Below are 20,627 nucleotides of genomic sequence, written 5' to 3' on the forward strand. Positions count from 1 at the left end.
CCTCCTCAGAGAGGCCTCCATGTCTACCCCCTTACCCCCCAGTCAACGTCCTTTCTGTCGACCTCAATCCATCACCTGGTTGTGTGTCCCCCCACCGACCCCCGCCCTGCCCTGAGGGTAGGGTCGTGAGGGTTCGCTTACCCCTGACCCCCAGTGCCCACATGGATGCTGGGTAGGTACACATAGGAATGAAAACCCAGGCCTGGAGGGCACTGAGGGCTTCCTGGAGGAGGAGGGCACCTTCACCTGGTCTTGTGGGTGAGGAGTGTCTGGGGGCATTTTGGGCCCCAGAAAGGAAAGGGAGATTGGAGGCATGAATCCTAGAGCCCCCTCCTTCCCTCCCCCTACTGAGGGTAGAGGGGCAGGGCTGAAAATTCAGAACTTAGTTTCCTAGGCTACAGGGAGCCACGGATGCTGTGTGGGCAGCAGCAGGGTGGGCGCCACCATACCATCTCCAGCCCCAGGCCAGGCCTTGCTGTGGTGACCACTCACTGCGGGGCCGTGGGTGAATGACATGGGACCTTGATCCCGGGTCTAGTCTGGGGCTGGAGGCGGGATGAGCCCCTGTCAAACCTGTGTTGAGCCTCCCTCTGAGATAAGAACACACATGTCTCTTGCTACTCACCCTGGTGGGGAGGGTGGGCCAGCTGGTTGGGTGGAGGTGGAAGAGAGAGAAGGGAGGGGTGGGGGGCTGGAGGTCCCTGTGATTCCCCTCCTCTGATGGGGGCAGGGTGGGCGGGCCTCCTTTGAGGACAGCTCTGTGTCCTGAGTTTGGGCCTCAGGTGGGGTCCTGAGCTGCCTGGGGGTGCTGGGGTGGAAGGGGCATAGCAGCACGGGGGAGGGACCCGGGGAGGCAAGGCCCTGACACGGGAGACGGGGTCAAGGGCTCCACGTCCTGCCTCAGAGGAGGCGGAGGCTGGTGGCCATGCTGAGACTGGAGGAGGGAGCGGCGTCTGCGCTCCTGGGTGAGGGTGCCACAGGCAGTGCTGACGGCCGGGCTGTGGTGGTGCTCCGTGCCAGGCCTTGTCAGGCAGCTGCTGTCGTTTCCCTCTTTGCAGATGAGGAAACTGAGGCACAGAGAGTAATAACCGTGGAGGTCACCTGGTCAGTAAAGATTCTTGGAGTCGAGATGGTGTTTGATCTGGAGCTGGGGGAGGTGGGCTGCAGGGGAACACGGCGTGGTCCCGGGGAAAGAGGCTCGCGGTCAAGTGCCTGGAGTTCCATGGGGGCGATGCTCCCCCGGCAGGAGCCAGGGGAGGGGAGGCTGGGCCTGTGGCAGGTGTGGCCCAGGTGGGACCTGGGTAGCCCAGCGACAGGTGGCGCTGCGAAAATGCTACGTTCTAACCCTGTGAGTGACAGCGCGGGAAGCTGAGGCACAGGGTGGAGGGAGGTCTCTGCGAGGAACCCAAGGGGCTTGGCTCCAGGGGCGAGGTGACCCCTGGCTCAGTAGTGCTGCCTGCATGGGGCAGCCACAGTGTTGTAATTAGCCGGCCCGCCCATGCCCGTGGGAGGTGGCTTCTCCGGGTGGGGGTGGGGTGGAGGGCGGTCAGCAGTCCCGTTTGGGGGTGGGCGGGCTTTATGCCTGTTCTGGTGACTTCCTCCCATGTCCCCCAAGCTTAGCCCAGCACCCGGCACTGGAAGATGCTCAATGAACATTCGTAAGTTGGATGAATGAATGAATGAACGAACGGGTGCCGGCTCCTCTGTCCCCCTTGGAGGGCGTCCTGAGCTCTGGGCTGTGAGCAGGGGAGGCCGCAGGGAGGACCCCGGTGGCAGAACGGGCTCAGAGCCAGTGCTGAGGCCTCGGTAGGGCGGCAGTGTGGGAGGGGGGCGTCTTGGGCAATGAGGGGTGAACAGTGGAGCTTCAAGCAGAGGCAGGCAGCCCCAGGGGTGCAGTCCCCCATGTACCTGGACACCTGCGTGAGCTGCGGCCAGTGTGTCCCTGTGTGATGATGTCACAGGCGGCCTGGCCAGCAGTAGCCACACCTTCCAAGCCATCTGTGCCCCCAGCTGTAAGCCTCCAGCAGGAAGCTGGGCCTGGGAGGGAGGGGTGCTGTCTCTGGCACCCAGGCAGGGGACCTCCCCCCAGCGGGGTGGCGGAAGGGGCACCTGCAGGGCACCTGGCAGTCCTGCTTTCCCTGTTGTACCTCAGTTTCCTCGTCTGAGCTGCTGCAGGGTGGCCACAGAGGCCCCGTTTTCCAGCCGTCAATGCCTGTCCCTTTGTCCCCTCGACACCCCAGCAAGGCAGGGCTTGTCCTACCTTTTGGTGAGGAGCCGGGGCTCCGAGGGGCAGGTGGTCCCAGGCTGCTTTGGGTTCAGCCCCAGACCCGCGAGCCCAAAGCTCTGCAGGCGGATCGGCCCTTGTGCTCCTGTCACTCCTCCGCTCAGCCCCCTCCTCCGACCCTACTCCTGTCCTCTCGTGCCAGGTCCCTTCAGGGGAGTGGCCAGGCCCAGCAGGGTGTGGCCAGGCCAGCTAGGGCCAAGGCGGGGAGGGCCAGGGGCCTGGGAGCCCGGCTGTGGGGAGGCCCAAGCCCTCGCCAGGACTGGGGCAAGGGCAGCCTGCAGAGTAGTAGCAGGCACCCTTTACCACGTGGGTGCCTGCCACGTGGGTGCCATCGAGGCCAGGGATGCTTAGTGTGGGCCTGGCGGGCTTGGCGTGCCCATGGGGTTCAGGAGACCCAGGGTGCCTGGTCTGGCTCCACTCTGTGCCTGCCACTGATGACAGCCAGGGTGGAGCACAGCAGCCTTGCCCATACTCACGTCTGACCACGGAGGTGGCAGTTACGGCTCCTGGGTCTGCAGTGGAGCTGCGGCCGGCCCGGTCAGTGCTGGCGGCTGATGGCATGTGAGGGCGGGCCACTTGGGTTCGCAAGTGGGTACCACGCCCCACGAGGCACCATGAAAGCCACGGTGTAGTGAGGGCGGCCCATGCAGCGCCCAGGGGCAGTGGTGGAGCTCCGGGGAGTGCGTTCGCCGCCCTCTTCCCCATCTCCGGATCCTGGAGGGTAGAACAGGTGCCTTCCCCGGGTGGAAACTCAAGCCTGCTCCCAACAGCTCTGCTTCCAGGTCACAGCCTGGGCGCCCCATGACCGGCTTGGAGCGGGCCCCATCGGAAGGTGCCTTCCCTTCCTGGCAGTGTCACCGTTTATAAAGGAGGCCTCAAGCCCCAGAGAGAGCAGGCGTTGGCCCCGGGCTACACAGGGAGTCAGGGCAGCTGGTCAAGCCCTGATGATGAGGTTCCAGACACGGGGAGCATGCCTGTTCCCCTCGCTGGCCAGCTCCTCCAGGAAGCCTTCCCTGACCACCTGATCCTCCAGGTCTGCCCTTCACAGTGCCTGCTGTGCTGGCTTATTCTGCCCCAAAACTTTCCTGCCGCTGGTCCCCATCCCAGCAGGGGGCACTGAGGAGGCCCTATAGGGAGGAATTCATAACTTGGGGAGCTGCCCGAGGGTGGAAGGTGCTGCCCAGGAGCAGTGAGCACCCTGTCACCGGAGGTGTGCAGGCTGGCGATCAGATGGCGTAGTGACCTTTGAGTTTCCTCTGGACTTCAGGGGCTGGGATCCTGTGATGGGTTCTGGATGGTTCCCGGATCTGGACCTGTGCCCAGAACGTTGGGTCACTTGTTCCTTCCACAACAAGTGGGGAGCCCTCCTGGTGCCAGGCCCTGTGCTGGAGGTGGGTGGAGTCGACAGCCTCTGAGCCCCTCCTTCAGGACACACCTACCCTGGGGCCAGGACTCTCTGCTCTGAAGGGCATGTGGCTACAGGAAGGCGGGGCGGGGGGGGCGGTGTGGGGGGGGCGGTGTGGGGGGTGTGTGGGGGGAGGGTGGGAGGGGAGGCGGTGGAGCTTGGTCAACCATGGGGGCTGGACCCTCCGTGCCACGGGTCCAGAGGCAGGAGGGTTCTGGGAAGGTTTCCTGGGGGATCAGCGTGGACTTGGCCTGTGGGGTCTCCCCTCCCGGCCCCCGAGCAGCGTGTGGACTTGGGCTCATCTGGGAGGGTTCCAGGAACGGCTCCTGCCTTGATAAAAATAGACTTCTCTGAAGGGCTTGGGACTGTGCCAGCTGCAGCAGGTGCCCCCCAGGCCTGGCCAGAGCGGGTGCCCCAGGCAAGGGTGGACAGGGGTGCCGGGGCCCAGGTTTGCGGCCTCAGCAGCATGGTGGGCTCTGGGTCCTGCGTGCAGTGTCACAGAGCTTGATGGGACCTTTCACCTTGTACGGATGAGGATGCAATGTGGGGTGGTAGAAGCAGCTTGCCCAGGGCTCCTCTCTCCCAGAGGGCCAGGGTCAGGACGAGCAGGGTCTCTGGGGCCCAGCAAAACTCAGCCCAGCTTTGGTTCTTCTGTTTCCTTGGGCAAGTCCCTCGACCCCTCTGAGCTGCTGTTTTATTAATACAGTGTGGCTGACGTGTCTTGTTCATGGGACGCAGTGTCCAGCATGGTGTCTGAGGGGACAGCCTCTTCAGAAAGTGGTCAAGGTGGGAGAATGCCCTGCGTGCCCAAAGCTGGCCTTTAGGAAGAGGCTGCTGGAAGTGGGGACCCAAGAGCACTGCACTGGGAGTCCTGGCCCGAGCCCACCTTGGTTCTGGGTGGAGGAGCCCTTGCTGTGAGCCGGTGGGCAGGCCACCTGGCTTGGCTGGGAGGGGGCTCCGGCGGGCCTTTCTGTCCTGTACACAGCTGTCCTATCCTCACGTCCTCTGCCTGCTTGCCCGGCTAAGGGTGGGAAGAGTGCGGGTCCCGGCATGGCTGACACTCTCTGGGTATGTGTGTGGGGAGAGCCTGGGAGGGGGCCGTGCTCTGGGCCGGGCCCCTGGCCAGTTCCTCCCACCCCGCCCCTGCGGTGCTGACCGATGATTGCAGGGGCCAGGCTGGCTGTCTGGGAGCTGGGCTCAGAGCCGGGTTCCCAGCGAGGCAAGGCCTCTGGGGACCCTGTGTGCTGGGGGCTCTCCCCACCCTGCTCCACCCCCTTCCGAGGGCCTCCGTGTGGGCCGGGGCAGGTACAGGGTTGACTGCGGCGCCAGGCTGCACTCTCGGGGCTCACAGGCTGGGGAGCACTTGTGTTCCTGACATGGTGCTTCCAGGAGGTGAAGCCAGGACCCTGCTGGTGGGGGCAGGCCCAGACCCAGGGAGGGCTTCCCATCACAGAGGGTCTTGTGGGGAGGGGGCGTCTGCACTGAGCATTGGAGGATGAGCGGGATGTGGAGACCACTCCCTGTGTGTCCGGGTGCTTCGGTTTCCTCACCTGCATGGGGGGGGGGGAGGGGGACCGGGGGCATCCCGCCCACGGGTGTGGTGAGGATTCAGTGGGGGACGTAGCCTCTGGCAGGAGCTGCCTGGGCCACGAAGGGGGCACACAGTGGAGGGGTCCCCGGGTTTGAGGCTGGAGAGCTGGGCAGGGCTCTGAGCAGGAGGGCTTCAGGGCCAGACCAGATGGTCGGCCACCATCCTGTGGGTGTCACCCTCGGGAACCCACCTGGGCCACAGGCACCCTCCTTCCCATTTGCAACGTAGGGAGCTCGCCCTCTGGGCCTTGGCTTGTGCTGCGGTCCCCGCCAGGAGCCTGGCTCCACGCTGAGCTCCTCACGACCTGGCGCCGCCCCCTCTCCGCAGAGCGAATCCTTCCTTGGAGAAGGAAGGCCATGGGGAGCCCCAGAGGCTTCAGCAGGGCGCCGGAGCACGGCGGGAGGAAGGCGGGGTGCGCGAACAGCGCCCCCGCCCTTGCGCTTCCCCTTCCTCCACGGCGTTTCCTCTCCCGGCTCGGCCCTCCCGCCGCCCCTTTGTTTGCCCCTGCGCGCGGGCCGGGTCGTGGTTATATTTAGGCGGCAGGTGTGGGAGCCACTACAAGCCGGGTCGCTCGCCGGTCACCGGCCACGCCGCCCACGTGATGCCCGGGCGCTATAAATAGCCCCCGGCAGCCTGGCCGCGGAGCATCCGTGGGGAGGCCGGCGCGCCCCGCGAACTGGGTCTCAGCCACCGCGTCCCGGCCCTGCCCGGCCTCGCGCGAATTGGAGGCGGTGGAGGCGGGACGCCTGCGCGCCGGTGAGCCGGGGCGCGCAAGGGCGGGGGGCGTGCCGGGAGGACCCCAGCCCCGCCCCGGGGAGGGGGCCGTATCCCTCGGAACCAGCCTCCCACGCCCGTCACCCCCGCCCTGCTGCTCCGAGTACCGCGGGACAGGATGCTCGCGCCCACGGCGCCACCCGAGCCCCCTGGTCCCAGCCCCGCCCACGGTGCTCCCATGCTCCCCTCCTTAGCTCTCCTGGGACCCCACTGAGCCGTGGTCCTCCAGCCTCCCCCCATATCATACAGGGTCCCGGGTGCAGAGAGGCTGGCGCTCTCTGAAGCCCTCTGCAAACTCCAGCTTCTCAACCAGCTGTGCCACTGGGGATGAGCCTCCTGGACTTGAGATTGAGAACTCCCGCGGGGAGCACTTCCCGGGGCCTGGCTTGGTCAGGGCCCAGAGAAGGCCCTCCAGCTCTCCCTGGCTGGTTTGTTCATCTGCAAACAGGGACCGGGCTGGGGCCTCCCCTAACGGGTCTGGAAAGGAAGACTGTTCTGGACATAGCAGAGGGCTCAGAGCCGGCCCGGGTGGAGGCCGCTGGGGTCCCAGCCCAGCAGTGACGTGGGGCCGGTGGTAGGAAGGCCAGAGGGAGGGGCCTTGGGCTCCCAGAAGGGCTCCCGCATCATGGGGGGTGGCGACCAGGAGCAGTGGCTGGTGGACTTGGGTCAGCCCTGCCTGGGGGCCTGCTCAGTGACCTCACCGAGGAGGTGTGGTTAGGAGGGAGGGCCCCTCCCTGTGGGGAGGCCACAGGCCTGGTTGAGCCACAGGCCTGGTTGAGCCACAGGCCTGGCTGCCTGGGGCAGGAAAGGGGGCTTTCACTGCTTTGTTCTCACCTGGGGGTGTGGGCCCTAGACATCGAGGAGACAAGTGGGGTGTGTGGCTAGACCCTGACCCGGCCTGGGCAGTGATCTTGGTCCAACCTCGGCCCAGACCCTGACCCCATTCTAGCTAGGGCCGGGCCCCCTGACCCCAGCCAGTCTGACCCCTGACCCCTGCCAACAGGTGACCCTTGAGGCTCACATGGGCAGCAGTGTGGGGTGGCTCTGGCCCTCAGCTCTGAGGGCCGTCCAGGGACACTGGCAGAAGAGCCAGGCCATGTGCCCTTGCCCCCGGGGTCTCCCCAGGTGTCCAGCAGCTATGGGCAGTGAGGTGGCAGGTCAGGCCCTTGGAGAGGCCTGTAGTCCTGTGGCTTCCTTGGGCCTTTGCCCTCCTTTCTTTCTGGTAAACACACACGCACACAGGAACAGCCCGCAGCCCCAGGAGGGGCAGGTGTTTGTGTGCTGCTCAGGGCGCCCGTGGCTGGCTCTTTCCTTGCCTGCTCTGGGAGTTGAAGCTCGCTCTGGGATGGTGCGGGATCCCTTCCCCCCCGGGGACGCCCGCGTAACCCTCCTAGACAAGGCACGGGGCAGAGTGTGAGCCTGGGAACAGCGCTGGAGGCCCTCCACCGCGTCCGGGTCCCAGCTGCGGGTTCCTGTCTGCACCCAGGTTGAGGCTCCAGGGGCCCAGCCGGCCTGGTGGGCAGCTGGGGAAGGGGGTGCTGGGCGGGGCAGAGGTAAGAGTTGTCTGCCGTGGGGGATGGAGGACCTGCCGGGTGAGCAGGTGGGATTGGGCCAAGCCCCGTGGCCAGGGGGGTCTGGTGACCACTGGGTTGTGCCGGAGGGACCTTGGCAGCATCTCGTTTGGCCCCTCACTGTACGGATGGGGAAGCTGAGGCCGGTGACGTGCCCAAGTCCTCCCAGCCCGTCTGTGCGGGTGGGAGTGAGGCTGGCTGGGTGCTCCTGCTGGGGCCCCTGGCCCTGGCCCTTTGGGGCCTGGAGAGTGAGAGACAGGCATGAGGTGCTTGATGGCTGTCTCTGTGTCCCAGCAGCGTCCCTCCTTGAGGCCCTGTCACAGCGGGACCCTGCTCCTGGCCACCTGCACTGTTACCATCTTGGCACCTGGTGGCCGGCCCTGGCCCTTTGGGGCCTGTGGTCTGTCCCCGCTTCTTCTCCGAGCTACTGGAGGGCAGAGCCGCTTGTTTACCTCCGGTGCGTGGCCAGCCCTGTGGGCGAGTGGTGAACGGTGGCCCAGGGCAGAGGCTGACCAGAGCCGGAGGTTTCCCTGGGGAGCCCTTGAGAGATGCGTAAGGTGGTGCATGGCTGTGACTGAGGCTGCCACACCCTCACCCCACTGTGCTCTGGCGCCTTGGCCTCCGCGCCTGAGCCCCTTTCCCGGAGGACCGGCTGGCCCAGAGCAGTGTGGGCTTGGAAATGCCACAGAGGCCGGCGTTCTTCAGAGGAGGGGGTGACTGTCCCGGGGCGGGGGTGGGCATCCTGCGGTGCCCGGGCTCAGGGGATGGGGGCTGGGCGTCCGTTACCACAGACTGCCCTGAAATCCGTGAGTCGGGGTTCAGCACGCTCCCGGGGGAGGGGTGTTTCCCTCCCTCCGTCCCTCTCTGCCCTGTCCTGGTGGCTGTCCTGTCACCTCAGGGCCCTGGCTCAGCCCTAGCAGGAGCCGTCCTTCCTTGTGCTCCCAGATGGGGAAACCAAGGCCCAGGGAGGGTGGCTCGCTCAGCGTGGCCTTGCAACAGGGCCTGGGAGAAGCACCGGCCGGGACCCCTCCCGGGAGGGGGGGCGCCCGGGGACCCCTTTCCTTTTCATTTCTTTTTCTCCCCTCCTCCCCAGACGCTGCCTGCCGCTGACCAGCCCGGGATTTATGGAGAGGGCCTCAGAGGGCCACTCTGAGTGCTGCTGCGGCCAGCATCGCCGCCGTGCCTGCTGCTGAGACCCCGCGCCTCCGGCCCTCACCATTGCCCTCGCCTGCCCATGGCCCCCGCCGTCCGGCCCGGGGCCGGATCTGCCGCCTGAGCCCCCTGCCCCCTTCCAGGACTCGCCGTACCCCGATGGGGTAACGTGACGGAGACCCCGTGTCACAGCCGCCTGCACCCACCCCAAGGCCGCCCCGTTGGTTCAGTTCGAGTTCATTCTTCCTTTGGTCCTTGGGGGTTTGGGGCCTTTGAGTGAAGGCGGCCGTCGACCTGTCCACGGATGCAGACGGGGCGTCCCCAGCGACAGGACAGCGCTGGCCACGGCTGCAGCGGCCGGACTCACTTTGGGCTTTTTAAAGTTTTCTTTGCTGACTGTTTTTGGTTGTCGTTATTTTTGCTTTTGCCCCCTTGTAATTATCCAGCTCCCAGAGGCAGGAGCTTGGACTTGTCCATTTTACTTCCGGGGGAATCTTTTGTTCCTTTCGTTTTTTAAAGAGTTGGGTTTTCTTTTTTAATTATCCACCCGTTAATCCGGGCAGCATCCTCCCCCCTCCCAAGTATTTGCACAATATTTGTGCGCGGTGTGGGGGGCAGGTTTTTAAAGAAGCATTTTCTCTCTCTTGGACAAGCACAGGGATCTCGTTCTCTTTGGGTTCTGGGGGGGCTGCTGGGGCCTTCTCCCACCTGCGTCCCGGGCGCCGCCCCGCCTTCGCGGTGCAGCCATGGCGCGGATGAACCGGCCGGCCCCCGTGGAGGTCAGCTACAAGAACATGCGCTTCCTCATCACGCACAACCCCACCAACGCCACCCTCAGCAGCTTCATCGCGGTGAGTGTCCAGCACGCCCGGCCGTGCGGCCAGGGGCCCCCCCAAGGGCCGCAGACTGAGACGCAAAGCTGTCGGCCCAGGGACTGTGCTTGGGAGCGGAGCTGCCAGCCTGGTTACAGGGTCCCCGGGGGGCATCCGAGGGTGTCCTTCCTGCAGAGCTGGTGTGAGGGCTGCTGGGGGATCCGCTGGGCCCGCTGGGGCCTGCAGGGTGGGCAGCGGGAGTCCACGCTGCACGAACAGAGGCAGGTTCCGAGGTAGGAGAAGCGGGCGTCGCCTCCTCAGGACGCCACCTGCGGCCGGCGCGGCCCCGAGCCTTTGCTGGCCGTTTGGCCTCTGTGCAGAGGCTGAGCGAAGGAGGAGGGAGGGTCCCCCAGGTGAGGACTGGCTGCTTAAGCGGCCTGGACACAGGCGGTCGCAGGGCACGAAGGCCAGCTGCATGGCCAGCCCAGGCCGCAGGAAGCCCACCGGCGGTCGGGGAGTCCTTGGGTTGGAACAGGCCGGCTGGGGGCTTCAGGCCACAGATATCTGTGTGAGGAGGGGCTGGGCGGGAGTCCGAGGCGGCCACGGGAGAGAGTGACTCCTGTGCCCTGGGAGCCAGCAGGTTGAGGTGTGTGCTGCTCACGGCCGCAGCAGATGGGGCCAGATGTTTCTGCAGAGCCTGCAGCTCTCCACCTGGCCCCTGCAGGAGACTGGCCTCTGTAGTGCTCCTTGCTGTTTGCAGAGCCTGTGGCTGTGTGCAGGGCCATTTGTGGCCTCAGACCTCCAGCCAGTCCCTCTGCAACATGAGATAAGCTCCCTTGAGCGCTTGTCATGGTTGAACAGGGGCCTGGGCACGAGAGGACTTCAGCAACTCCATAGAGAGAGGCAGTGGGCATGCTGCCGTTGGGGGACCTGGACCCTGGACATTGAGCTGGGACCCTGGAGGGGAGGGCTGTCCCCCTGTATAGCCTGTGATGAGGGTCGGGGCTGAGTGTGACCAGGATCAGTACTCAGTGTGGGACCAGGGTCAGAGCTCAGTCTGTCACTAGGGGCAGGGCTCAGTGTGTGACCAGGGTCAAGGCTTAGAGTGTGACCGGGGTCAGGGCTCAGTGCGTGACCGGGGGCAGCGCTCAGTCTGTGATGAGGGTCAGGGCCCAGCCCTGGGCTGGGTGGAAGCACCCTCGGCTGCAGGCACAGAGGGACCTGAGGTGCCCCTTTGGCCTCAGAGCCCGGCCCCACCGCACCCTGCTCCCCGCATTCTCAGGATGGCTCTGTGCTGCCCTCACTGTGTCCGTGTCCCCGTCGCGTGATGAGCAAGGTCCAGCAGCTGATTCCTCACTGCTCCTAAAATAGCTGCTGGGAGCAGGTCGGGGTGGGTGCAGCCCCGGCACGTGGACCCCATGGAGTGGAGCCCTCCACCCCAGCGTATAAATATCCCTATGCCTGGCTGTGAACTGCCTTGACCTTCTCCCTGGCAGCCCGGGGCTTCCCCGTTGGTGTGCAGGGCCTGGCTCCCTCCTTGGGTGCCATCTGGGCAGGTGCCTGCCCTCCCCGCCCCGAGGCCTGCCCCGCCGAGACTCTGAAAGCCCCTGTTTGGGGTCTGGCTATGCCTCTTGACTGGACTTGTCCCTGCAACCCTGGCTGGGAGGGCTGCCCAGAGCAGGGACCATGCAGGGGCTCATGTGTGGGCTGGTGGTGTCCTATCCCTGCCTGGGGACCCAGGACCTTTGCCTGGAAATTGCTGATGTGATCTGGGGTCCTGAGCACCCGAGAGGAGGGAGGTAGTGCTAGGAAGCTGGCTCCCGGCTGAGTAGCCACGATGGCAAGGCGGGTCGGTGGGGACACCCTCCCTGCTGCTGGGTGGGCCCAGGGACAGTTGCCCCAGGAGCATCAGGAAAGACTCTCCCACCCTCGGCAAGTCACTGAGCCTGAAAGTCAGTGAGCCACTGGTGATTCACGCTGGGCATCAGCCTTTCTGTCTGGTCAAGGGGGGGCATGGCCTGGTCAGGGGGTCCCCAGCCCTGAGCCCCGCAGTCCCGGCTCAGCCCTGCCTTCCTCCCCCTGCCAGGACCTGAAGAAGTATGGGGCCACCACCGTGGTGCGTGTGTGCGAAGTGACCTACGACAAGGCCCCGCTGGAGAAGGATGGCATCACAGTCGTGGTGAGGGCTGCGTGCTGCGCGCGGGGTGGGGGCTGGAGGTGGCTGGGGCCCCTCACTGGGAAGCAGGCACGCGTGGCCTCTCTGCATGCCCCTTGCTGTGCCCCCCTCGCTGTGTTCGTGCCCAGGCCTTATCTCTAAGGGTCTGGGCTGCCTCAGGGGTGCATCTCTCTCTCCCTGCCTAGCGTTCAGGGCCCTGTCGCCGGGCAGCGGGTGCCTCCGGGAGGGTGGGCTGGGGGCACCCGGCGGGCCCCTGGGGAGGCTCTACCGAGGCCGTGGGGAGGGACCCTGGGGGCCGTTTCCTTGGTCCCCGGTGCTGGGGACCGGTGTCTAGGTGGCAGGCCCTGTGGGATGGGCCACGGGTTTCCTGGTGCCTCCACCAGAGCCCTGGGGCCAGCCCTCTGGGGAGGATGCCGAGCCAGGCGACCGTGGTGAGAGTGGTGGAAGGGTTGGAGCCTCGGGGTCAGACGGGCCTGCCTGAGTCCCGCCTCGGCCCCTTCCCCGCTGAGTGACCCCGGTTTCCTCACCTGTAGAGCGTGGGTGCTTGAAAGGCACCAGGTGAACGCTGTAAAGCGGCCTGTAGCACAGGGAGTCCACAGCCTTTCCCACCCCTCTCACTGCAGCAGGAAGGATTTGAGTTAGACTTACAGCAGCCAGGCAGACCGGTTTCCTCCAGGGGTTTTTGAATCTGGAGTCCGTCAACAGGATTAGATGACCCGGGGGCCTAGCCTTGGTGGGCACATGTGGATGCACTCAGCGGCACTAAGTCTGCTCCACTGGGACTTAAGTGCTTCCATCCTCACTGGGCCCGGCCTGCTCTGTGCAGCTGTGCTGGGGGCTGGGGACACAGACAGGCACGTGTCACCACGTCTGTGGGCCAGACCCCTTGGGCCTCCTGACCCAGAACTTCTCAGGCTGGGTGAGGGTCAGGCTTTGACCCCAGAATCGCAGTGTGGGCTGATGGGATTGGGAGTACGGCTCCCGGGACTGCTCAAAGCAAAGAGCAGGGTGTTCCGGGGAGGCTTCCTGGAGGAGAGGGCAGCTGAGGGGGCGGAGAGGATGAGGAGGAGCCTCGCGGGGGGGCGCTCCCCGGCCCTGTGCCCTGACCCTCACCTCGTGGGCTCCCGACATCCTCTGTGCTTCCCAGAGAGCCCGTGGGCAGGCCGGCCTGTGCCCCTCTTCCCGCCTTCCGGTGCGGAGGGCCCTCACGGGCTGCTTCCTTCTGCAGGACTGGCCGTTTGACGACGGGGCGCCTCCCCCCGGCAGAGTGGTGGAGGACTGGCTGAGCCTGCTGAAGACCAAGTTCTGTGACGACCCCGGCAGCTGCGTGGCTGTGCACTGTGTGGCCGGCCTGGGACGGTGAGCTGGCGGGGCAGGGCAGCTGGCTTGAACTTGGGGACCCTGTGGCCTGGCTCACTCTCGCATGTGGGTGCTGAGCCCACATCACACATGACCTCCTTCCTTGGAAGTTCCCAGACCTGGGCCGGGAGGAAGTCCTTCCCGAAGTCTGATCCTGCTCCCTCGTGCTCTGGTTGGGACTGTGCACTTGAGCAGGAAGGAGCTGCCAGCTCCGCCCCTCTCCAGGCACAAAGGCCCCGCTCCCAGCAAATAGCCTGGGTTTCACTGAAGGACCCAGGCGGTGGGATCCCTGTTTGCAGAGGGACTGGCTGAGTGGGGTTGATAGCCAAGAGTCAGTGTCTTATCCACAACCAGACCTAAGCCCAGCGCTTTACTCTCCCTCCTTCAACCCTCCCACCAACATATTTACACACAAGGAGCCTGAGGCACAGAGAGGTTGCCTGGCTCACCTGAGGTCACACAGCAGGGTCGGGGGGAGCCTGTGCCCTCCACAGGGGAGGGCAGGGCACTGGGGGAGTCTGGGCAGCGCTCAGGCCCCAAGGGGGAAGGCCTTGCTCTGTGTCTTCAGTAGGCGGCCTGTCGGGGGGGGTTGAGAATAGAGGCCCGGATGATCCCGTTCTGCCGTCCGCTCTAGGGCTCCGGTCCTCGTGGCTCTGGCCCTCATCGAGAGCGGGATGAAGTACGAGGACGCCATCCAGTTCATCCGACAGTGAGTGGCCGGGGGGGGGAGGGCGGTGGCGAGTGCTCAGGGGTCCGGGCTGAGGGGGCCCTTATCCTGTGCTCCCCACCCTGCAGGGGCCCAGTGCCCTGCCAGTGGGCACTCCTGACCCCTGGCCCCGGGGTGTCCTCTGAGGCATCCCCCGGCCCAGTGCAGCCTCCTGTTGTGGTACCAAGTCACCGCTCAGGCCTCCTGGCCCTGACTGAGGACTGGTCCCTGAGTGTAGCCTCCTCCCCTGGCTGGGAGGTATGAGTGAGGAGAGGCTACAGCGAGGGCCTGGCTGGTCCCACGTCCGTGGCCCGCGGCTCCCTCAGCCTGGGGCGCAGGGCGGTCAGGACAGGCTGGGCTGCGTTGAGTAGCGAGCAGGCCCACGGAGGGAGTCGGGGCAAACAACTCCTGAAGCCTCCAGCACTCCTGATGTGGGCTGTCATTCCCCTTACCTGGGAGAGGAAGGACCCCCAGAAGCCATCCAGCCCAGCCCCTCTGTGGAAGGAACCTCCTGTGGCACCTGCCCACCTTCCCTAACACCCTAGGAACGACTGACACCTGGCGGCCTTTCAGAGCTGCCTTTCCAAAGCCCTGGCCCCTGGGGCCTCTGCCCAGCTTCTCAGCCCCCACGGGGTCTCCCCACTCCCCCTCCTCGGGTGGGGGCTCCTGTCTCTACCACTGCTCCCGGGAAAAGAGCCCTGGTGGTGCAGGGTCTTGGGGTGTCAGCAGGGACAGTGGGGTGGATGGCAGAGGACCTGGGCCTGCACTGGGCCCGAGCCCATCCCCAGCCCAGCCGCCGTGTGCGTGCATGCGTGCGTGTGTGTGTGTGTGTGTGAGAGAGAGACACGCACACGCTCTGTGCCTGTGTGTGTTCTTGTGCTGCTTCCCCAGTGGCGGCTCCCAGGGCACAGCCACCTTTCTCCCAGAGGCAGCCTTGTTTACCAGCCAGGCGGCCAGGCCTGCGTGTGCCCGTGGGAGCTCAGGCCTCCTCGGGAGCCCGGCACTCCTTCATACATGTGCGCACACTCGCACACACAGGCACACGCTCTTTCTCCCCGTGAGCCTGTGTGCAGCTCTGGGCCTTGGTGCAGATCCAAGGGGCACCAGGGCGAGGGCCGGGCCTTCACCAGAGCCCTTCCCGCACCCACCTCGTTAGTGGTTCCCCAGCTTGAGGCCCGAGGCCCGTGACTGGGGGCTGGGCCCAACCCCGTGACTCAGAGAAGCACAGGCTTGCTCCTCCCCCGCTCACGTTTCCTTGGCCAGAGCAAGTCTGTGGCCATGTCTGAGGTCACGGGCGGGTGGGGACAGATGGCCTCCAGAAGCACCCGGTGGGCAGCCCTAGGTGCCCTCACACCTGGGCACCTGAGGTCCACCTCCCCCCTCCTCTACGCCCCCTCCCAGCCAGCCGGGATGCCCAGGCTCCACCCCTGCGGCCTCTGGGGTCCCAGGTAGACATGGGGACCTTGGGGGTGGGGGTCAGGGAGCCAGCCTGGAGGAGGTGATAGCCAGGTGAGTCGAAGGCCAGCAGCGGTGACTGCAGGTGATGGGGGAAGGGTGTTTCTGGCAGCAGGAGCAGCCCGGGCAAAGGCCTAGAGGTGGGACGGGCTCTGCTGCGTACGAGGACCCGCTCCAGCCCCACCGGACTCTGGTGCCTCGAGGCCCTGGGGCAGGGCAGGCGGCCGAGCCCTGGTCCTGCCTGATCCCTACCCCTGTTCCGTCTGCCCAGGAAGCGGCGTGGAGCCATCAACAGCAAACAGCTTACCTACCTGGAAAAATACCGGCCTAAGCAGAGACTGCGGTTCAAGGACCCCCACGCGCACAAGACCAAGTGCTGTGTAATGTAGCTCAGGACCTTGGCGCCCTGGCCTCGGGCTCCGCGGGGCTCCATCTCCCTTCTCTCCAGACGCCTCGGCACACCCGCCACCAGCGGTCCGGCCCGCCCCACGCGCCCTTTGCTGTCTCCTGTCACCGCCCCCCTGCGTCTCTGTCCACACGCGCGTGCAGGTGTGTCTGTGTGTGTGTGCTCGCACCACTGTCTGGTCCGTCCTTCCTTTGTCTCCGTGCCTCGCGTCTCTGTCTCTTCCTCTGTGCCCTGTGTGTCTCCGTGTGCGCCCTCGGCTCCTCGTGTCCCTCGGAGGCTTAACTTCCCCTCATCTCCCCCTCAGCCCGCGTGCCTGGCTCTCCTGCCGGTGCCCTGCCGCTGGGCAGCGCTCCTCTGTGGCCCGTTTGGTTGGGGCTCGTGTATCTTGTAACCACTGGGCCCAGCCCCTCCTTTGCAGCCCCTCACCCTGACCTGTTCTTGGCACCTTAAATTATTTGGTCTGGGGCGGTCAGATGTTCTGGACACTCAAAGGCAATAAACCCGGACCCTGGGGCTGTGTGTGTGTGCTTGGAGAGTGGGGTGGGGGGCCCGGCGGCCTTGAGTGGGCAGGCGGGGCCCCGGGAGGCCCCTGAGCAGGACGGGCCGGCAGCACCTCTGGCCGGCTGTGCTGGCGCGCCCCCTGGCGTCCACGCCGGGTCCCTGCGCTCCCTGGCTTAGGGGCAGGGGCCATCCGAGATAGAACAGAGCAAGGGCTGTGGCCTGAGCGGGCTCCGCCCAGTTGCCATGGTGCTGTTTCAGGGCCGGGTCACCGGCTTGCTCCTGTGCAGGACAGGGTGGGTCACTTGGTAATTTCTCGGGGCTTGTGTCCAGTGGGGTGGCTGCCCTGCCCCCACCAGGTGTCCTTAGAGGCCCAGAGCAGGGAGCGGGTGATGGTGGCCCACTGGGCCTGCCATGATAGGTCAGAGTGTGGGGGGAGGGGCAGGGTCCGCCTGGGGGCATGGGTTGCCCTGCTCCCAGCCCCGCCGAGTGCAGCTCTCGGCTCTCGCAGAGCTGGGGGCCGGCCCCTCCCTGGGTCGGGTGGGCTGCACCTTCCCCAGGTGGGAGGGTGGCCCACCCACCAGGTCACAGGCCCTGTCTCCCCGCCCCTCGTCTGCCTTGGCCGGCCTGGCAGTGAACTGTTGCTGCTGGTACGGTTAATGGGGCACCTCCCGTGAGCCCGGGCCTAGAGCCCCCTGCCCTGCTGGCAAGGACTGGGCCCCCTCCACTTCAGACTTCTCCTGTCTCAGTTCCCCTGGGGGCTTGCCTGGTCACCGTCGGCTCCAGGAACCTGTTGGGTCCAGGCCCACCCAGCTCTAAGCTTTTACTAAACCAGACTTCCCAGAGGGAGGGTGAACTGGGGCCGGGTGGAGGGACGTGTGGGAGGCCTGCCTGCCCACTGCCCGGAGGTGGCCAGGGGGCAAGTGCTGGGTGAAACCAGGGAAGTCCCCCCATTTCAGGAGAGATGGCACTCCCACCCACCAGCTGGACCGAGGGGACCCTCCCCCTCAGGCCTCTTGGTCCTGAAGGAGTGCACCCCTCCCCCCCAGGCAGGGGGTTGCAGCGGAGGAGAGGTGGGGGGCACCCGCGGAGGTCCGTGGACAAGATGGAGAGTCGTGAAAAGGCAAACCCACCCGGAGCTCCTCCTCAGGTTCCCTGTTCAGAGATGCACAGACCGGGAGACGGGGCTCCCAGGTGGAGAGGGGCCGCCAGCTCTACCGAGAGTTACTTCCTCCTTTCCCCAAACACACCCAAGAACACAGGTGAATCTGGGGCGTGTCCATGAAGTTGCTGTATTTTTTCAACCCACCATCCAGGTTTTGGGGTCTCCTGGGTGCCAGCCCTGTGCAGCCCCATCCCTGCCCCGAGGGGCTCACAGTCTAAGGGGGGTGGTGACCCGGGTAGGGGGGTGCCCAGCCTCAGGAGGGGCTGACGAGGGGCAGGGGGCCTTGTTTGGTAGGCCCTCGAGGGGTGGGCTTGTGGAGGTGCCGAGGCTGGGGATGTGGGCAAGGCGCTGCGGGTGGAAGCTCTGCCTGGGCGGAGTGGGGAGGGTCAGGGAGGGCATGGGGGCCGGGGGGGGTTGGGAAAGGCAGGGGGCAGGCTGGGCTGGGCTGGACCTCCTGTTGGAGGGCGGCCGGCCGGGGTCCCGAGAGAGACACCCTGGGGGGAGGCCCTAGGGAGGACTCCGGCAAGGGAGGGTCTCACAGGCAGGGAAAGGGCCCACCTGCCCATTGCACAAGTGGAAAAACCAAGGCTGGGAGGGGAAGGACCTCCTGAAGGTCAGGTGGGTCTCCAGGGGCTCCCTGGGAGTCGGGGGACCCCTTCTAGACTCAGCCCTCCAAGGGGTCTTGGAGGAAGGTCTTATTACCCATTTTACAGATGGGACAGGTGAGGCTCAGAGAGCTGCAACCCTCGCCTCAGGCCACACAGCTCATCCAGGATGGGTCGGGCCCACCAGGAAGGTCTGACTCTGGGCCAGGCTTGTTCTGCTGCCAACCCCGGGTGCCAGCCCTGACTGGATTCAGGAGGCTAGAGATGGGGGTGGAGGGAGACCTTGAGTCCCCTGGGCTGAGGGAGACCAGCCAAGGGGCCTCTTGCCCACTGTCAGCACCCCCCATGACTACGGAGCTCTAAGCTGGAGACAAACTGAATGCCGTCGGGGTGCCTTGGTGAACGTCTCCACTCAGCAGTGAGCCCCGAGGGCCAAGGCTGCCCTGGGAGTGCCCTCCCGGTGCCCAGGACACTGGCAGGCCATGGCTCGGGCTCTGGCCAAGGGGAGCCCACCTGATCTCCATGAGGGGAGGGGTTGTCATTTGCAGGGTGCTGCACAGATTTCCCAGTTTGTCTCTGGGGGACACGGTCTCCCTGGCCTCCCCCAGGCCTGCCAGTGTCTCCTGGGGCTTGCCTGGTTCCCCTGGGGACCCACGGAATGGTGGGCAGGGAGCGTACAGGTGTGACGCATCTTTGTTGAATCTAGATCTTTCTTTCAAGTGGAAAAATGTTATGCAACCAAGCTCTGTGTGGACAGGGCAGGGCTGCCTGACACGGTGGGCACGGGGCTGGGGGTGGGTGAGGAGGAAGGTGAGGGAGGTCGGCTGGAGGTCAGCGCGGTCCGGCTGCATCTGCTGAAGGAAGGAGGGCTGCCTGGTGGCAAGTTCTTGGATGCCGGGCTCTGGGTCATTCTTAAGATCCTCAAAAGCTCCAGGAGAGGAGGGACGAGAGGTGCCCCCTGCGGTCCCGTCTGCCCACAGCCCCGCCCTGACAGGGCAGCGCCCTCATTCCCACCTGGGGTGCGGGGGGGCAGGTTGGCACCCAGACCCCACCTCCCCTTCCCCACCCCCATCCCCTCTCAGCCCCGCGTGTTTGGGGGTCCACCCCTGTGACACGGGTGTGGGTGTGGACGGGTTGGGGCCACTTACTGCAGAACAGCGGCTTCGTGTCCATGTCCTTGACCATCCGGGACACGGCCTGGGGGTGGTGGCCGATGGTATAACTTGTGTGACAACCAGGAGTATGCTGGCCGGTGGAAGGGGGCTCGGACCCGCTCCTGACCCTCCGAGGCCTCCCCCCCTCGTCACCTTTCCTCTTGCCAGTGGCCCTCGAGCTCCAGCTGCAGTGGCGTGGCAGGCGCCGGGTGGGCGGGTGAGGCTCAGGGTGCTCAGGTGGGGCAGGCCCGGGGGTCCCCAAGCCCGGCCCCTGCTCACCCATGAAGAGCGCTGCCCAGGTCTTGATGTGACTACGGCGGCTGTGCAGGTAGCTGAGGGCCTGTGCCAAGTGGATGCTGAGCCCCTCCTGGCTGTGGCTCATCTGGGGAGCACGCCTGTCACTCGCTGGGGCCAGAGGGCTGGGCCCGCACAGAGCACGGACCGGAGCCCTAGCCCGGGGGAGCCCGGCTCCTGGCACCCCTCCCCTCCCGTCCCCCGCTGCGGCCCCAAACCAGGCAGCTCCAGAGGAAGTGGCGGGCGCCGAGGCTCGCCTCCCAGGCCAGCATGCAGGAGAGGGTGTGCTGCAGCTGCCGTCAGAGCAGCACTGAGCCGCGGTGGAAGGCGAGCTTGGCCTGCTGTGGGGACCACAGGGGAGGGCCCGGGCTGGGGTAGGGTCTGAGGAAGCCGCAGCGCGGGCGCGGCCCCTCCTGGGCTCCTGGGCTCCTTCCCACTGCCTGTGTGGCTGCGCTCAGCCCACCCACCTCCCTGGCCACGGCACCAGGCCCCGCTCGACCGAAGGCAGCACTCAGCCCCCACTGGCTTGGAAACTGGCCGCTTGTTGTCCATCCCCCCGGCCGCTGGGAGCTCCAGGAAGGCTGAGCTGCGTCTTAGTGGCCTGGCGTGGGGCACGGGCTGGCACACAGTAGGGCTCAGCCCATATCTCAGCCAGTTCAGTGAACAACCTGAGCCCCGACTACAGGCCAGGCACTGGGGACACAGCAGTGAGCAGGACAGACAGTGTCCTGACCACAGACGGCATGGCCACGTGTTTGCACGTGTGTGTGAGTGCACGTGTGAGAGTGTACGTGTGTGCACATGGGGAGGGGCAGGGAAACCAAGGAGGGGGCCAAACCTGCTGCCCCAGGGAGCACCCCCTGCCATCTGCAGACCCCCAGCCCCCAGCCCCCTGCCACCCGTGGGTCCCCAGCCCCGCCAAGGCAAAGGCCCATCGGGAGGCACTGACCGTGACGACGGATGCTCTGGTGCACCTGGGTTCTCAGGCCACTTAGCTTTCTGCCTGTCATTGACGCCACCAGCTCCCCGAACAGTGCCGTGGCCGCTGCCTGGATTCCATCCCGCTCCTGCAAGGCAGAGGCTCAGGGCCAGAGACAAACCTGCCTGGGGCTCCTGACCCTCCACTCCGTGGTGGGGATGGGGCTCAGTCCCCTCAGCGGGACCCTTTCACCTGGGCTCGGGGCTCTCAGGGACAGGGCTCTGCCTTCGCCCTCAGGGCT

At 66.0% G+C, this 20,627-nt stretch overlaps 2 protein-coding genes across 3 annotated transcripts in view; one reads left to right on the forward strand and one right to left on the reverse strand.

Annotated features, from left to right (window-relative positions):
* Nucleotides 1-9,523: 9,523 nt before the first annotated feature.
* On the forward strand, nt 9,524-16,191 carry PTP4A3 (protein tyrosine phosphatase 4A3; the record flags this gene model as incomplete). Of its 2 annotated transcripts, XM_079722525.1 has the most annotated exons (5): nt 9,524-9,628; nt 11,676-11,768; nt 12,994-13,124; nt 13,759-13,833; nt 15,557-16,191. In XM_079722525.1, the coding sequence occupies 5 exons, from the start codon at nt 9,524-9,526 to the stop codon at nt 15,672-15,674; spliced, it is 522 nt and encodes a 173-aa protein (XP_079578651.1). In that variant the 3' UTR covers nt 15,675-16,191. The 2 variants fall into 2 exon arrangements, with proteins under 2 accessions (XP_079578651.1, XP_079578652.1); XM_079722526.1 differs by lacking the exon at nt 13,759-13,833.
* Nucleotides 16,192-17,561: 1,370 nt separating this feature from the next.
* Nucleotides 17,562-20,627, reverse strand: part of LOC307065363 (maestro heat-like repeat family member 5) — a gene marked incomplete at both ends in the record, with an annotated part of 30,721 nt that continues 27,655 nt past the window's right edge. Inside the window, 8 exon segments of the mRNA XM_079722165.1 lie at nt 17,562-17,721; nt 18,473-18,602; nt 18,744-18,887; nt 19,108-19,182; nt 19,393-19,495; nt 19,626-19,700; nt 19,930-20,075; nt 20,357-20,474. Of these exon segments, the coding sequence (XP_079578291.1) occupies nt 17,562-17,721; nt 18,473-18,602; nt 18,744-18,887; nt 19,108-19,182; nt 19,393-19,495; nt 19,626-19,700; nt 19,930-20,075; nt 20,357-20,474 (951 nt within the window).

This window comes from Hyperoodon ampullatus (genome assembly GCF_949752795.1).
Source record: "Hyperoodon ampullatus genome assembly, chromosome: 17".
NCBI classification, from domain to species: domain Eukaryota; kingdom Metazoa; phylum Chordata; class Mammalia; order Artiodactyla; family Ziphiidae; genus Hyperoodon; species Hyperoodon ampullatus.